At 35.0% G+C, this 15,280-nt stretch overlaps 1 protein-coding gene across 2 annotated transcripts in view; it reads right to left on the bottom strand.

Annotated features, from left to right (window-relative positions):
* Positions 1 to 15,280, bottom strand: part of AKAP6 (A-kinase anchoring protein 6) — a 259,646-nt gene that overhangs the window by 79,926 nt on the left and 164,440 nt on the right. For both annotated transcript variants that reach the window (XM_030949026.1, XM_030949027.1), the window contains exon 8: positions 4,217 to 4,365. In XM_030949026.1, coding sequence (XP_030804886.1) covers positions 4,217 to 4,365 — 149 coding nt within the window. The remainder of the gene's footprint in view (positions 1 to 4,216; positions 4,366 to 15,280) is intronic.

Below are 15,280 nucleotides of genomic sequence, written 5' to 3'. Positions count from 1 at the left end.
TAGATTCAGTTGGACTTGGATGGTTTGTACCAGTGAAAATCCTAAATTACTATATGAAGATGATGGGAAACAGCGCCTACATACAGAATGGCATGGGATGCCTTTGGAAAATGCACTAGGAAGTGGACTTGGATTTTTCTGTAATAGGCAAGAGACCTGCTGGATCCAAACATCTGCTTTGTGTCTAAATATCCATACATTACCTACAGTCCAAATCGGTCCACTTATTTGTATATTGAAATGAACCAATCCTTTAAAGAAACAGAAGCACACTTATTTTTGACCTTTATAAAACATAGATAAGCATTAGAAAATGGCTGAATATTTTGATTTCAAAGTAATGTTCTAAACAGAAACTCAACCCAAAACCAAGAGTGAGAGAAACAGGATTCACTGGAAAAAGCCCAGGAAAGGATACAAGACAAAAGAGATTTGGTTTTTTTCCCCATAGTTTACATAATGTACTTATTCTCTCCTTTAAGTGTTTTTTTTTTTGTTGGTTGGGGGGTTTCTTGGGTTTTTTGTTTGCGTTTTTGGGGGGGAGAGGTTGGGTTTTTGGTTTTGTTTTGGTTTTTTTGGTCTGTTTGTTTTGGTTTTTATTATTTTTTCTTGTCTTCTGAAGTAAAGTCAAGCCATCTCGGAGTGTTTTTAAGCAACTGTCTACGGCAGTTATTTCCCTGAGCCTGAAGATAGCAAAGTCAGCCTACAGAGCATCATCAATATGTTTTTAATAGGTTTGCAATACTTTCAATGGTTTTAGAATATCTCTGATACTTGATATTTTTAAAAACAGATTTTTAAAATTAATATCTTACATCTAAATGAGTGGATTTAGTGATAACTATTAAATTACTGTTTGGAAGCGGATGCAAGTTACTAAGCTGCTAAAAAGATATTCAGAAAACTCAAGAAATTGTAGGACTAGAGGGAGGTTAAGATTGAAACATATCTGTCAGTACTTCTGGGGTATATTTAATATTTCTTTTTTATTCAGAATCTACTTTTCGTGAGTTTAGCAGATCTTTCTTTTATATCGCCACAGGCAGAACCAGGGAAAGCATGACTTCTGAAATACTGATGTGTGTCAAAGATGCAATTATCATAAAAAAGATCCAATTTTGGTTGATTATCTGAATTCAGCAAACACTAAAAAATAAATAAATTAGTTCATCTGTTTATTGAAAAAGAAAAAAATCCTCTATTAAAAGTACCCAAACATTGCCAACAAAAATGCTATAATATTAGTTAAAGGGCAGGTAAAAACTGCTTCTTCAATGAAGTTTGTTGGTTAATAAGCTAAAACCATTAGCTATGTCATAACTAAAACTGCATTAAGAAGTATACTTTGTCTTGGTAAACCAGGAATCAGATATGCAGAGTTGCATGTCTAATCCCTTGAACCCTTAACATATTTCTTAAAATGTGGACACCAATTTATTATTTTGAATGAAAATTCATGAGCACTTTTCTCATGAGAAAACCAGTTCGTCTGTGGCATTAATAAATAAAAAGGAATGTGAAGCTATTTCCATCAGCCTTTTCCCCATGTTTAACACACACTTCCAGTTTGTAGTATTTCTTTGATGGCAGAACTCACATGGCATTTAGAAGTACTGTAAACACACTGGTACATCCACCAAAAAATTCAGCCAGACAAAATGTCCCTTCAAGTTTCCAGATCATAATTTTATGAACTCTTTTCACATGTTTTTATTAGGGAGATATAGAATTCAGAGTTATCACCTTACGCAGTTTTAAAACTTCCCTATGTTTGGTACATACTTAAAGCCCCCTCTAATGCTTTTGTCTCAAAGTCTCATGCACAAAGGCCCAATACCCACTGATGACAGGAACTTAGGATCTGGCTTTCATGCTGTGCAATGGTGCTGTCCATATCTCCCAACAGGACCTGAATGCACTCATCTCCAGTTTTGAGGGGATACAGTATCTCCAGCCAGATTTGCCATAACATTTTGGACCTGCCCTAAACTACTCTCAGGTACCTCCTACCTCCTGGCTAGCTGGTGTTCTCCTGCAGTCGATACTCATTCTTTTCTCCTTCTTTGTCACTTTGGCCATTTGCATGCTAATAAATGAAAACCTTCTCTATTGCTGTTTTAACAAGATTACTGTTTTGCAGGAAATCTCTGGTTCTTTACACGCCCACTAGAATCACACTATCCTGCAAATACTACCCTACCTATCTCAGTTTAGCTATTTCCTGCACAAAGTCATCTCCCTAATCTCCTACACACACACATGCACACATTATATAAAAAATTCTTGGTTTAAAATATCTCTTGTTCTCCCTGTGGACATTCTTCTTTTTCCTAGATCAAACTTCCACAACAGCAAATGGATAGATACCCTCATTTGTGCAGATGGCCCCTTCTCTGTAGAGATCTCAGTCTCTAGTTAGGTCATGCTACTGTGGAGTTTCTGTCCATGATTTTATGCAGTAAGGATATGTTGCATCAATTATATTTTTAAATAGCTGGAAGGAATTTCCCTTTTTTTCAACACAGCACCTCAGATGGGTTCAACTAAAAGTCTTCCAGCTGAATTTAGTCCCTGCTAGTTTCTACAATGGCTGAATAAGTGGTATTGTACTGGTCAGCCCTTTGGCTCCTGAAGTCACAGTTGAGCCTCTATGGTCTGAGATGGCCTTAGAGGCCCAGAAAGGTGGCCACAGCACTAAAAAGGTTTGAAATACTACCAGATGATCATTTCCAGTTCAAAGCATATAATTACAAGCGAAAACAAGTGTATTTAAGAAACTATTTGATTATCACATATGGTATGTAGAGTTACAAACTGGATTTCTCTGGGAAGCATAAAGCTTTACATCCCCTCCCCTCCCCTCAGGAAAATCAACTGTCTGTTGATGTGTCTTACATCCTCCTCAATATTCCATCCTTAAGCCTTGCTCACATTCAGCGATGGCTGCAAAATTAGAAGCTGGTTTTGAGCATGTAGCCCTCAGTGTACATTTATATACATATACACACCAATTCTGAACAAATTATTTTTACAGTTGGCACTAGCTGTGCTGGCATGTTTGAGAATCTGACAGATTTCTGCATATTTAATCAAGATCTGAGTAATCCTACATAATTAGCCTGCATCAACTTTTCTAAAACAGCCACCTTTCTGTATAATAAGAGGGGATGTTTACAAGGCTCATTTATCTTTACAGTTGGTAATTTAATAAAACTGTGTTTCCAAGACCTGAACATTGAGTTAACAATTGGAGAGAGGAGTTCTGGAGATAAAGAACTCATGAAGACCTTTGTCAATGACTTTTCTTGCATAAGAAATTGCAGGCAAAAGTTCTAGTCTACTTGCCAGTTACAAGGAAACTTCCATCAGGATGAGGGCATCCCCAACCAATGAGCACTAGTTGGGTCCTTTGACCTGCCTACACTATTATGATCCCACTGGTAGGTTTTTCTATGTTCATTTTGGGGCATTAGTAGTTGAAAGATATGGTTTTCAGAAGACATTAAAGAAAAAGTCTTCTTCCAGAACTACAAGTTTCCTTGCTTGTGAAAAAGAGAGGAAAGCAAGAACTCATTTTAGCATATTCCAGTGATTAATTTGTTCAAAATATTAAGAAAGAATGCTTTTGAATGCATACTTTTATATATGATATACACATGTATATGTGTGCTAACATTAATTAAAAGAAAAAAACAAGTAGAGGAAAGACAGCCTAAGAGAAAGGGAAAATAGTTAAAATAAATGCTTTATTGAAGTACAAAAACCTGGATGCTTGAACTACAATTGAATGGCTTCATATTCATATTTCTTAGTCACTAGGAGGACAATGATTATAGAGGTCTTGCAGAGATATGATTACACTATCAAGATTCTTCCTTGGAAGATGTTAAGAAATCAAATAATATGAAGCTGCTGGAGAAGAAAAGCCTAAAGAAAAAGGACACAATAAATTTTTTAAAATCCATGTAACAGTTTACTATTAGATAATATTAGGTGTTCCTGTGAACAAACCATCATTTGGATAAATTATCCAGAACTCATTATTTTTGCATCCATATATTTTTTAAAAAAAGAGAGCAATAAAAACAGTTTTTCCCTGCCTCTTGGCCTAGAAAGGAAAAATCCTGGTTAACTAGTAGTAAGAAAAAGTGTATCTTGTAAAAAAAACCCAAAACAGATCAGTGAGAATAAAACAACAAAAAGAATAGTTCCCTACCCATTACTTCCCACTGTGTGAACTTTTGACATATCAGCAAACTCTTCCTTTCGCTTGCTACTACTGTTGTACTGCTCACTGTACAGTTTTAAGGACATCTGTTCAACAGCATCTCTTTGTGCTTCCAAATAGCATAGCTGAACCTCAGCCTAGAAAAAGAAAACAAAGAGGGGAAAAAACAAAACAGAACGTTAAAAAATAATTCAGAAAGAATGCATTTAAAACAAATATTTTTGGACTCCAACAGTTTGAACCGAATTATTCACACCATTGGTTTTCTCCTTGTATGTGATAGTGAAAAGGCTGAACCATTAAGCCAGAGAAAACCTACAGCATAATCCCAAACGCTAGAAATTGAAGCTTCTATCAGAGAATGTGTTATATATTCCATGAGATGTATATCCAATCAAATGCTGCATAAAAATGTCTAAGCATGAATAAAAAAGATATTAGAAATCAAGCACCGTGATAGAACAGGTAGATACATAAAGTTATTTTTCTTACAGGCTTCAAGATTTATTTTGTTAACACACTGTCTGTGCTTCATAATTAATGAAAGCCATATTGCTACAGGTATTTTTCCTTTAAATAGTAATTGTAAACAAACCCAAGCAGATTGGCATTATTCACATTCTCCTCTCCTGTATCTGGAACAGACTGATTACTCAGCAACTTTAATTGCAAGGAAAAAGGCAAGATGTGCTGTTTTCCATCAGACTGTGCCTGTCCAGAAGAATGTGGAATAATATTTGGCATCATAACTTATTGAATAGACACTTTATTTATTGCAGCTGTGGTGATCAGTATTCTTCTGAGGCTCAGAGAACCAGATGACACAAGGATGAAATCTGCTGTTGGCCACACTTGCCCCTAAGAACAGCAGAAAGAACAGAACGTAGAGTAAGTTCAAAAGCACTTTGGGGCTGATATGCCATTGTTTTCTTTTAATATACTTCATTGAAAGAAAAACGCATTATAAATTCTGATAATACTTCAAAAATCGCTACTTCTGTGTAACTACATACTGCTACTTCCATTAGGAGTGGAATGCCTGCTTAACTATTTGGTGCTATGGCAAGTAAATGCAAATGGTACGGAGGAAATTTTGTATAAGAACTCTCCTGTATTTTCTGCTGTGTGAGGCAGGCAAGTAAAGAGTTTATTTGTTTGCTGACAGCACAGCAGAGTTACCAATCTGTGGAACAACAGAAGTCATAAAGAGAAAGTAGTGAAAGGGCTAGAGAGAAGGGCAGTCTGTAAAATGTAAGAAAAATGCAAGCAAGCGAAGGGAAACCACCATTGAAAAATGTCAGTAGGGAAAGTCTGAAAGAAGATGGGAATGTCTTTATAAGCTAGTGGCAATAACAGTTTCTATATTTGCTTAGGCCTTGCCTTGGTGTAATTTTTGCTGAAAAATAATGTAAGTGATCTGGAAATTCCATTTCCTTTTAAAATTTCTCATTCAAACTTTTATAGCTTTCTATCTCAGCTGCTTCTTATAGTGAAATTAGTTATGTTTTTCAATAAATCCCAATATGTTTTTGAGAAATTTAAAAACAAACATGCAAAAACATGCAAAAAACCCCAGAAAATACAGAAAATGCTAGTAGTTTTCCAAGGAGATAGAAGATAAAAATTCTGACTAGTCCATGCACTAGTCCGTTCACTGTGTATTTAAATATAATTCAAGGCTTTCATACCCATTTTAAAATAGTGGAAAATTAAACCACAGCAGTTACCAGTGAAGAAACATTATCTAAACTATCTGGGATTGTCCAGTTGGAGTGAAATGCTTTGAGAGAGTTTGAGAGAGCTATAAAACTATCCTGCTTTCTCAGAAACTATAACTAAAATTGCCATTTATATAACTCAGAAACAACCATGACAGCAAATAACCTGCATCACCTTCCTGTTCCCCTTCCATCCCAAGTGCATTTTCCTCTGAACTGATAAACAGTCCACTTCCACAGTATACAGAGGTTCCTGAACAAATTTCTTTTTTTGGAAGGATTCTTCACCAGTAAGGATAGTCTTTCAGCAGAGTATTTTGTATTGTGCACATAAGGCTATGAATCTGTCAATTTAATTAATTTTTACCACAAAGCAGTAATCCATTGTTATAATTTTAATTTCTGTTATATATGTTGACATGACACATTCAGTCTAAAGCCCTGCTCTCAGTGATCAGTAATTTTCTAAAACAATTAGATCTATCAATTAAAATCTGTGAGTGTTTTAAGTCTAGAGGGGAAATCTGGTGGAAAACTTGAAGCAAATAATTCCCTTATTTTTAGGACAGGTTTTTAAATCAAGATAAGTAATTCCTACTTTTTTAGCTATGGGTTTTGGCTGCAGTTTAGGTAGAGGTTTTGGGGTCTTCTTGGCTGTTATTGAAATTGTGTACACAACCTTCCTTACCCCCTCCCACCCCAAGACACTGAAAAGAGGGAGTAGCCTAAGCTCTGGTACATCACACATCATAATTAAAAATTAGCCCTGAATTGTATCAACAATTGTATTTCTTAAATAGCAAAACTATCACAATAATTTAGATAGTTTTTTTTCCTTGTATTTTCTAATTCCCCATCCTACAATTTTCTCAATATTTTAAAATAAAAAATGTTAAAAATAAAGGCAGCAGCTTTTTACAGGTTGGTCATGCCCTGTTCACTTGCAAAAATATTTGTAGGGAAACCAATAACGAGTATGGAAAATGGGAGAAGAAAAAGCATGATTAAATAGAATAGTAGGGGAAGGAAAAGCAGGATGTAAAGGGCAGGTAAATATATGAAGAGGGATAAATAAGAATCCACTATTTCTTCCTTGCAGTTTTAAGGCCCTCTTCTACTACATCATACCCTATGAAGCCTGAATACAACCCAGTTCCTTCACTTCAGAAATATGATCTCTCTATATATCAACTATTTTTTATTTTTAAACCCAATTTCTAACGTTTGTGAACAATTTCAGCAACTCAAACTCAGACAGCACAGACTTTCAGATGGATCTCTCTGATTTCTTTTCTCTATGTATTCATCTATCTCACTGCTGTTCTTAAGCATTCTTTTTGTCTCTGTTATACTGATATCAGCTGCAAATCCAAAGAGGCTTTGAAGACCTTGAGTAGGTATTGATCAGTTTAAGTCTCAAAAAACTACATTTTACACAATCTGAGCTAACAGGTACAAGCCAATATAGAAAAAAGTACAGAGCACAGATATGAAATAAACCTACTGCAGTTTATTTTCAACTTAAAATCTTTAGTGGTAATGAAGGACTAGTTTTGCAATATTCTGGGAGAATAAAGAAACAACTTTATAAATTCCTAATCAAATATAGAAAAGCTACTTGATTTACATTTAAACCTACATTGTGTGCATTTTCAGATTGCCCTACATATAATTCATTACATAACACAAATTTCAAGAACAATCTCTATAACAAACACACCTTTATGGACACAGCAAACCCTCAAAAAGTCTACTGGGATATGCATAGTCCCAAATATTGCTAATCGAAATTGGGTGGAAGGTAATCATTCGCTTACTCCTAGTGCCCCATCTTAGAATTGAAATTCAGTTCTTTCTTTTCTTTGAGGATGTAGTACATCTGAATATGTGAAAAACTGAACACAGAGGAAAAAAATGGCAAGGAGTTATACGCAGCAGTAGTTTCCCACTTCATGGTCCTCTTCTAAGTGACCATTTTTGCAACAAAAAGACAATGAAGATGCTGATGATGGTCTTGTTACACACTTGTAGGGATTCTCTACCCACTAGGATGGAATGAGTTTAAAATATTCTGTTGTAAATGAAACTGAAATATTTCCAATAATCAAATGACAAAATTCTCTCATTTTCCTGAGCCTGAAGGAATCAGTCTCCGAACAAGACTATGAAAAAAACAGTAGTCTGGGGAAAAAAAGTGAAAAAAATCTATACTAGTGTCTAATACACAGTTCTAGTGATTGATTAATAATGGGAAATAATTTCAAGGCTATTTTCTAAAGCTCATTTTCTAAAAACCAAGAACTTATAAATAAACTGGGAGAGCCTGGGGTACAAATCTGTTCCTTAAGACTGGCTTTGCATGACAACGTAAAACGTCCTTTACTATACAGATCACTATATAACATGAAGGAGTAATCAGTGACAATACAAATCAATGAAAATATATTGTATTTCTTATTAGACCTACACGTTGGAATGACCTTATTCTGAAGTGGAGAAAGACAAGGGATACTGACACTTACTGTAGGAGGAAGGAGACTAAAAGGTTATATTTTATAATGTGTCAAACAAGAGACTCAAAATTTACACCAATGTAAATTGGAGATATGAACTCAGTGATTTTCTACAGGTTTTTTTTATTTGGAATTTACTAGAATAAATATAATTGATTTGGTGTTGAAAGGAAAGTATTTTCAGACAGTGTCTCCCAGGGAGCACAAGTGATTTGTTAGGAACCATGTTACTGTAGGCAAATAATTCTGTTTTAGATATACAAATTATATATAATACATTCAGTTAAATTTAAGTGATGAAAATATCCTATATTTCATTACCCTTTCTTTACAGTTCCGTAGAGAAACTTTACTTCTGCAAAACTTTACTTTTACTAAGTACAGTACACTGTACTTAGTGAGAATTATATAAGAAATACAGATATTTCATTCCTCTACCATTTTTTGAACTTAAGGTGAATAAAAACAGCCTCTGAAATGAAAGCACACAATCCAGTTTCTGCCAACAAGGAGGTGGTCAGATGGCCCCAGGCAGCATGTAGACTTAGAATACTCACTCATATGTATATCTTAAAGAACTGCAAACTCAGATGTCACTTTTTAAAAGGATGCACATTCTAGCTTGTCACTCCAACTGCAATTGGCGAAATTTCTTGAGATTTAAAATTGAGAATAATTTCTTTCCAGAATTAAGCTGATAAGAGTAGCATTTGTGTGCTTAAATACTCAAGCATTTTCTTCTGTCACAATATTCTGAATACTTGTCCATGTATTTATTAGAAGGCTTTATTACGGAACACAAAAAAGACCCTGGCTCTGTCACAGTACAGCTACTGAATAAAATTATGTTGAGAATTATATGGCTCAGAATATCTTCCATGAAGATGTAGATTACAAAAGCATTCTTTGGCAGGCAAGAGTTTATCCAAAAACTCTATACAGACAGACTTAATCATCCATCACGCCATCCCTACACCAGCCAACAGGTCTTCTATGGAAGAAAACGCCTAAGGTAGAAGGAATACTTTCAAGAAGTCACAGCAGCATTTTAAAAGGCATTTGTATAACAGAATAATGGGATCATTTAGGTTGGAAATACCTTTAAGATCACTGGGCCATCATTTGGTAGCATTAGGCTTCTTGGACTGCATTAGGCTTAAAGTGATTGCTTCTACCCTAAGTTTAGGCATTTGTTTTTCCCCCCCTACTCTGCATAATTAAAACAGAGACTTCACTGCTATTGAATACTTTCTTAGTCTGTTATCCTTCCTGCTTTTGGCTTCCTTGACTCTTCATCTTGCACGCTCTCTTCAGAACTGAATCAATTAAAAAAAAATTCTGTATCATGAAATATGTTTACTTTGAGCTGAATATTTAAGAGTCCTCTTTAAAAGGACACACTGTGTTTTGATCATGCAGGAAATTAATTCTGTTAATCAGAATTAATGTTACCAGTTAAAATCTTGTTACCAGTTAAAATCTTAGCTAAGTGTTTCTATTGTCATAAACCTCAGAAATGTTTTTATATTAAGAATAATCATTGCTTTGTTTTTCAGTGTGCTAAGACCATCACAACAATTTGAAACCACCACACAGAATGAGCAAAATTACAAGACAACAACGTCCATACATTATCAAGGTACTTAAACTCCATGTAGAGTTTAAGTAACAGCACAGTGAATTTTAGGTCTATCTTTACAGTATAAAATGAAATTTTAGATAGTTAGGGCTGTGTTATAGCAAGAAGAACTTCAGGGAGTTCTCAGAGCCATCAGAAATTATGGCAGGGGGCAGAAGCCTATAAAATAAGAGTAATACCTTTTTGCAGGGTTTCCCTTGGCTTTCAGATATCCATGACCTGTGACTTTAGGACTGGGGAGTGCAAATGCAATCGGTAGTGTGGGCTCAGCAGCATTGTCTGAGCAAATCCATGAAGATGCCATGATCATGCTGCTAATTTAAAGTCTGCACCACTTGTGTCTTTATTCCTGATTATTCACCTGCCTCTCGTTCCATTCAAGGTAACATTAAACAAAACACAAGAGCATGGCATGCCCTGTGCATTATACAAATTTCAGTTATAAACCCAGAGAAGTTCCCTACACCATAAATATCAAAAAACACTGAAGAAAATTATGAAAGAATTAACCTCTCCAGAAGTTAATTGAGACTGAATATTTTCTGACAACAGCATCCCAAAATTGCCAGGTGAAAAAAAGTTCTTGTAAGAATGGATATTGAACAAAGGCTGGGAGCCTTTTCTACTTTTCTTGTGTTGCAGGTCTGCATCTCCAGCCTGTAGAAAGAGAGTGACAGAGAGTCTAATAATTGGGGGCCAGGTGGGAACAGGCTTGCTCTGACAGTGGAAAGGGCTGGGATGACAGAACAGTGTTTGCTAAAGACATTTGGAAGACGGAAATTAACAAGGATGCAGATCCAGACAAACCCATCATCATAATAGAGTGAATTTCTTTGTAGCTGCCACAGACCTTCTATCTTCTTCAGTGACACCTCTTCATATGCCACAACTGTAAACCCACACAGCCCAATTCTTACAAACCCAGAAATTGTCCTATTAAATTAGCAATTAATCAACACAACCTCGGTTTTTTCCCTGTCAGGGAGAAAAAAATATTGTTATAGAAGGCCAGAACAAAAATATGTTGTACATAAAGAAGAGTCAAGACCTTTCTGGGTCAGCCTCAGGACCCTCAAACAGTCAAGAAGAAGAAAGACTAGTCATGCACAGAAAGTGCTAAAATTTTAAACTTAATCTTACTTAATTAAAACCTCCATTATTTGCACTGCTCCTATTGTTCCTACCGTTTTCTATGTTTACACTTCTAGAGCAATGCAGTGCCCTAAAAAAAAGATGGTTAAAGAGTCTATCATCCAATGCACAGATATGTCAAAAAGTCATATTTCTCTACAGGGCTTCTGTACCAAATTACATGGACAAGCCAAACACCTAGCTCAGTTCCTAGGGCTGGGCATTCAGAACAGCCGTGCTCTTAAGGCTAAAGCCACCCAGGTTCAGGATTTAGGACAGCACACTTGTGCAAGAGAAATTCCAGAGTGCTGGTGCACATTCCGCCTCCCACTGTTCCCATAGCAGATTGACATATACATGTGTACCTAAAAATAGCAAGGAAAGGTAAGTTTCTCAAAACCAATGCTTCCTATGGAAAACTATGCAAAACAGCCCAGGAAGGCATGGCAGAGCAAACATAAAAATGTTACAGCCTTTTCTTAGCAATTTTACCATGCTGTACTAGTACTACAAATACAGCTTATTTTTTCTCCTAGTAGGTCCATTTTAAACTTCTATATGCTTGGGAAATGCTACATATTTATTAACCTAATCACTTAAAATATGTGTGTGCTTAATAACTAGTTCCAAAATTTCCTAGACATATCAACTCACAAAATTGCAGAAGTTTTGACCTAAAATCTTCTTTTGATTCAATGTTTTGAGTCAAATATTTTGAGAGGTTCAATAGTGTCAAACATTTTGAAGTTAAAACTCCTACACTGTGTTCCTCAAAGACACTCATTGAATGCTTATTTAACATGTTCTGAAATTGAAGGAGATTCTTTCCATATCTTGATAGTCTATTTGATGCTATGTTACCCCTAGAGATGTGAATATTTTCTTACTAAACAATTTTTTGTCCTCCTACAGGGAGAAATTACTGGGAATTTTTATCAGCTTTTTAGATATTGAACTATTAATAACATAAAATTGTGCAATATGAACACTACTCTGTCTCCACTGCACAATTAAGCAAGAACAGTGAGACTCTGAAGAAGGATATGTCAACTAATTTTAAAATAGCAGGGAAATGCAGGCTAAGTATTTTCCCCTTTACATTACTTTCCCTATCCATATATATAGATGAGTTTTAGCAAAAATATTCATAATTATTCTAGCAATGACAAAACATATAGCTTTAAATGTTGATTTGTACAACTGCCTTGCTATGTATAAAAATCAGGCACGGGCTGCTGCTCCTTTGAGTTTATTTACGCTCCTCTGATGAGGAGCCTCTTGATGCACCTGACACTTACTGAGGTAGAGGGAACTGTAAAAAGATAACTGTTTTAAACATAAAATATCTGTATTGCTAAGAGGTCAGCTTTGCCGCTGCTGACTTCATTGCAATTTGCATATTATTAAAGCATTACCCATAATGTTTGTAAAATTTAATTTTAAAGCTATGCTGTTAAAGATGTTTACTGAATTGTAAGCACCTAGGACATTTGGGAAATTTGTTAATACTGTGATAATTATTGTATTTCTGCCTTACTTTGCTTCTTTTTTAATCCCCTCACAAAAACACACTATTTTCTTTCATTTTATAACAATCAATCTCTTTTTAGCACAAGCTGAGAAACTTAAAAAAAATATACTGCAACAGTACAGTAATCAAGGTAACTTCCCCTCTATTCTCAATATATTTAAGTTTGTTAAAAATGTCACTAACTTACTTATTTACTTTTGCTGGGGCTGAGATACAATTATACTCCTATAGTCTAGAGGTGATGGTTATGATTTTCTACTTCACTCTAATACAGCTTTCTCATTAAATCTCACAGCTCAGTAATCATAGTCATCACATTTGTGTTTCAGTGCTGCATCCACATTCACATTCTCCTTCCCTGGATTTCCACCCTCCTTCCCTCATCCCCTCCCCCAGATCTTTATTTACTCCCTAGCAGAAACTGCAAAATTACAGATGTATAATGTGCAGCTACAATCTTTGCTTCCTTTTCTCTGGCAGACTGGCACTCTAACGCACTTCTTTAGGGAAGCACTGATATTAACTCTGTTACTATAGCACAAGAAGTACCATTTCCTTTGAAGTACTGTAAAAAAAGTTGTCCTTAGATGATAATGGAAAGGATGGAGTAAAGTAGGAACAACACGAATCACTTTACATACTAATAACAACAATTTAGTTATCAAAACAGTTCAGAACAAGCATGCTTTTATACTATTCTTTAAAAAATTTAGCTTCCTAGGGTTCTAATAGTCTTTTCCTATGGTTCAGGAATGCGCAGTAGCACTCAGCCCAGTGCCTGTATCCTTATTTCAAAGAGAATCATTCAAACCGACATCCACCCTGTCAAGAATCTTGACTTTGAGCTGCTAATGCAGAATAAAAATCAATATAAATTTTGATCATTTGATGAATATTTACTTCTTTCTTTCGAGCCTGGGGATTTAGAATTGAAAACTGCTGAATCAAGTAATTTTCTTTTTTTTGTGTTTGTGCCAACACCAATTTACTACCCTCCTGAAAGTTCCTGAACAAGATGTCTCATGTGGCATTCATGTTGGTTTTTCCTGTCAATCATAACTGTGTGCCAGTAGGGAACCATAAACATTTTCCTTTCATACTCTTAGTTCTCCAAAAAGGAATATTTTGATTACTTCCCTGGAAAAAGGTAAACTTGTCTTATTTAGACATACTTTAAAATGCCTATGTCTATTTTTCTAAGATAGCAGCTGTGCCTATATTGAAACTATCCATTAAATATATTCTTTCCAGTATGAGTTGCTTCATACAAAGGAACAGTTTGCAATCACTGCAAGTAAAGCTTAGTAGCACAAAACAGATAAAGATCTATATTGACATTATCACTTCTATATATTTTCAAAAAAAATGCATGAAAATTCAACCAATATAATGCACACCAAATGTTTGTGAAAATGAAGATAGTGGGAGATAAACAGATCCCACAAGTTGGCAATTAAGATATGACTTTAGTTTGCATTTCATCTTTAAAAGAAATGGGCCTCCAATCTCAAAAAAAACCCCAGTTTATAAAAAAGTATATCTAAAGCTCCTATGTTTCCATAGTGACTGGGGTGGGGGTAAAAGAACAGGGAAAAGGAAAAACGATGCTTCTAAATTCGTAAAAGACCTAGATTAGTTTTACAAGAACTGTAAATGCAAGCAATTTTTCATCTTGCAAAATTTTTTTATATATGACTCAGTGGCTGATGGGCTTTATCTTGAGCAATTTTGTTGGTCTCTTATAAATGAAATAAAAGTGGCAGCAGCTGTCTTTCAGAAGGCTGATATAGGTTTGTATAGTCATATGATATTATGTAGACAGATGTTTTAAATAAAATAAAATATTTAGATTGCTAGATACCTTGGTAGATACAAAGGCAATTATTGGATGTCTTTGTTAAATTAAATTTCTCATTCTTTTGAGAAGAAAAAAAGGGAATTGTCCTGGAAACTGTACCAACAGGAAATGATTCTATATCTAAAACAGCTGGAGACTGTAACTAATATAAATTTGCTTGAAAATAAAAATTCTGTATGCCTCTAGAGACATGCAGCAACATGCATTAAAAACAGATGTGATAAAATATTTTTTAATAGTGTGTCTATATAGACATATAAAATATTAAGATAAGATCCACTCATGTAGAGAGACTGTTCAAGGCTAAAACAAAGTAGCAGAATAATTAAAGCTCAAAATTGTACAAAGAGTCATCTTTTTCTAACAAGAAAATATGCCCTTTTTTGGTGAATGTTGCCTTTTCAGAAACATGTCAGACACCTTTATTTGACAATTCCAATGTATTAACACTTTATAGCTTTAACAAGACAAAAACTTTGCTCACAGCAGTGTAAGGTAGATTTTGATTCAGATCTATGTTATATGTATCAAAGTTCCAAAAATAACTTTAAAAGTAAAGCCAATATCCAGTACTCAAATTCCTTAGCTGCTTTATTTAGGTAAGCTTTCCACAGTGTATAAGGGAATTTTTCCAGAGCAAAGACTGTGTGTGAACCCTTCAA

This window comes from Camarhynchus parvulus, chromosome 5, assembly GCF_901933205.1.
Source record: "Camarhynchus parvulus chromosome 5, STF_HiC, whole genome shotgun sequence".
Lineage (NCBI taxonomy): Eukaryota > Metazoa > Chordata > Aves > Passeriformes > Thraupidae > Camarhynchus > Camarhynchus parvulus.
This window is presented reverse-complemented; position numbering and strand designations above follow the sequence as displayed.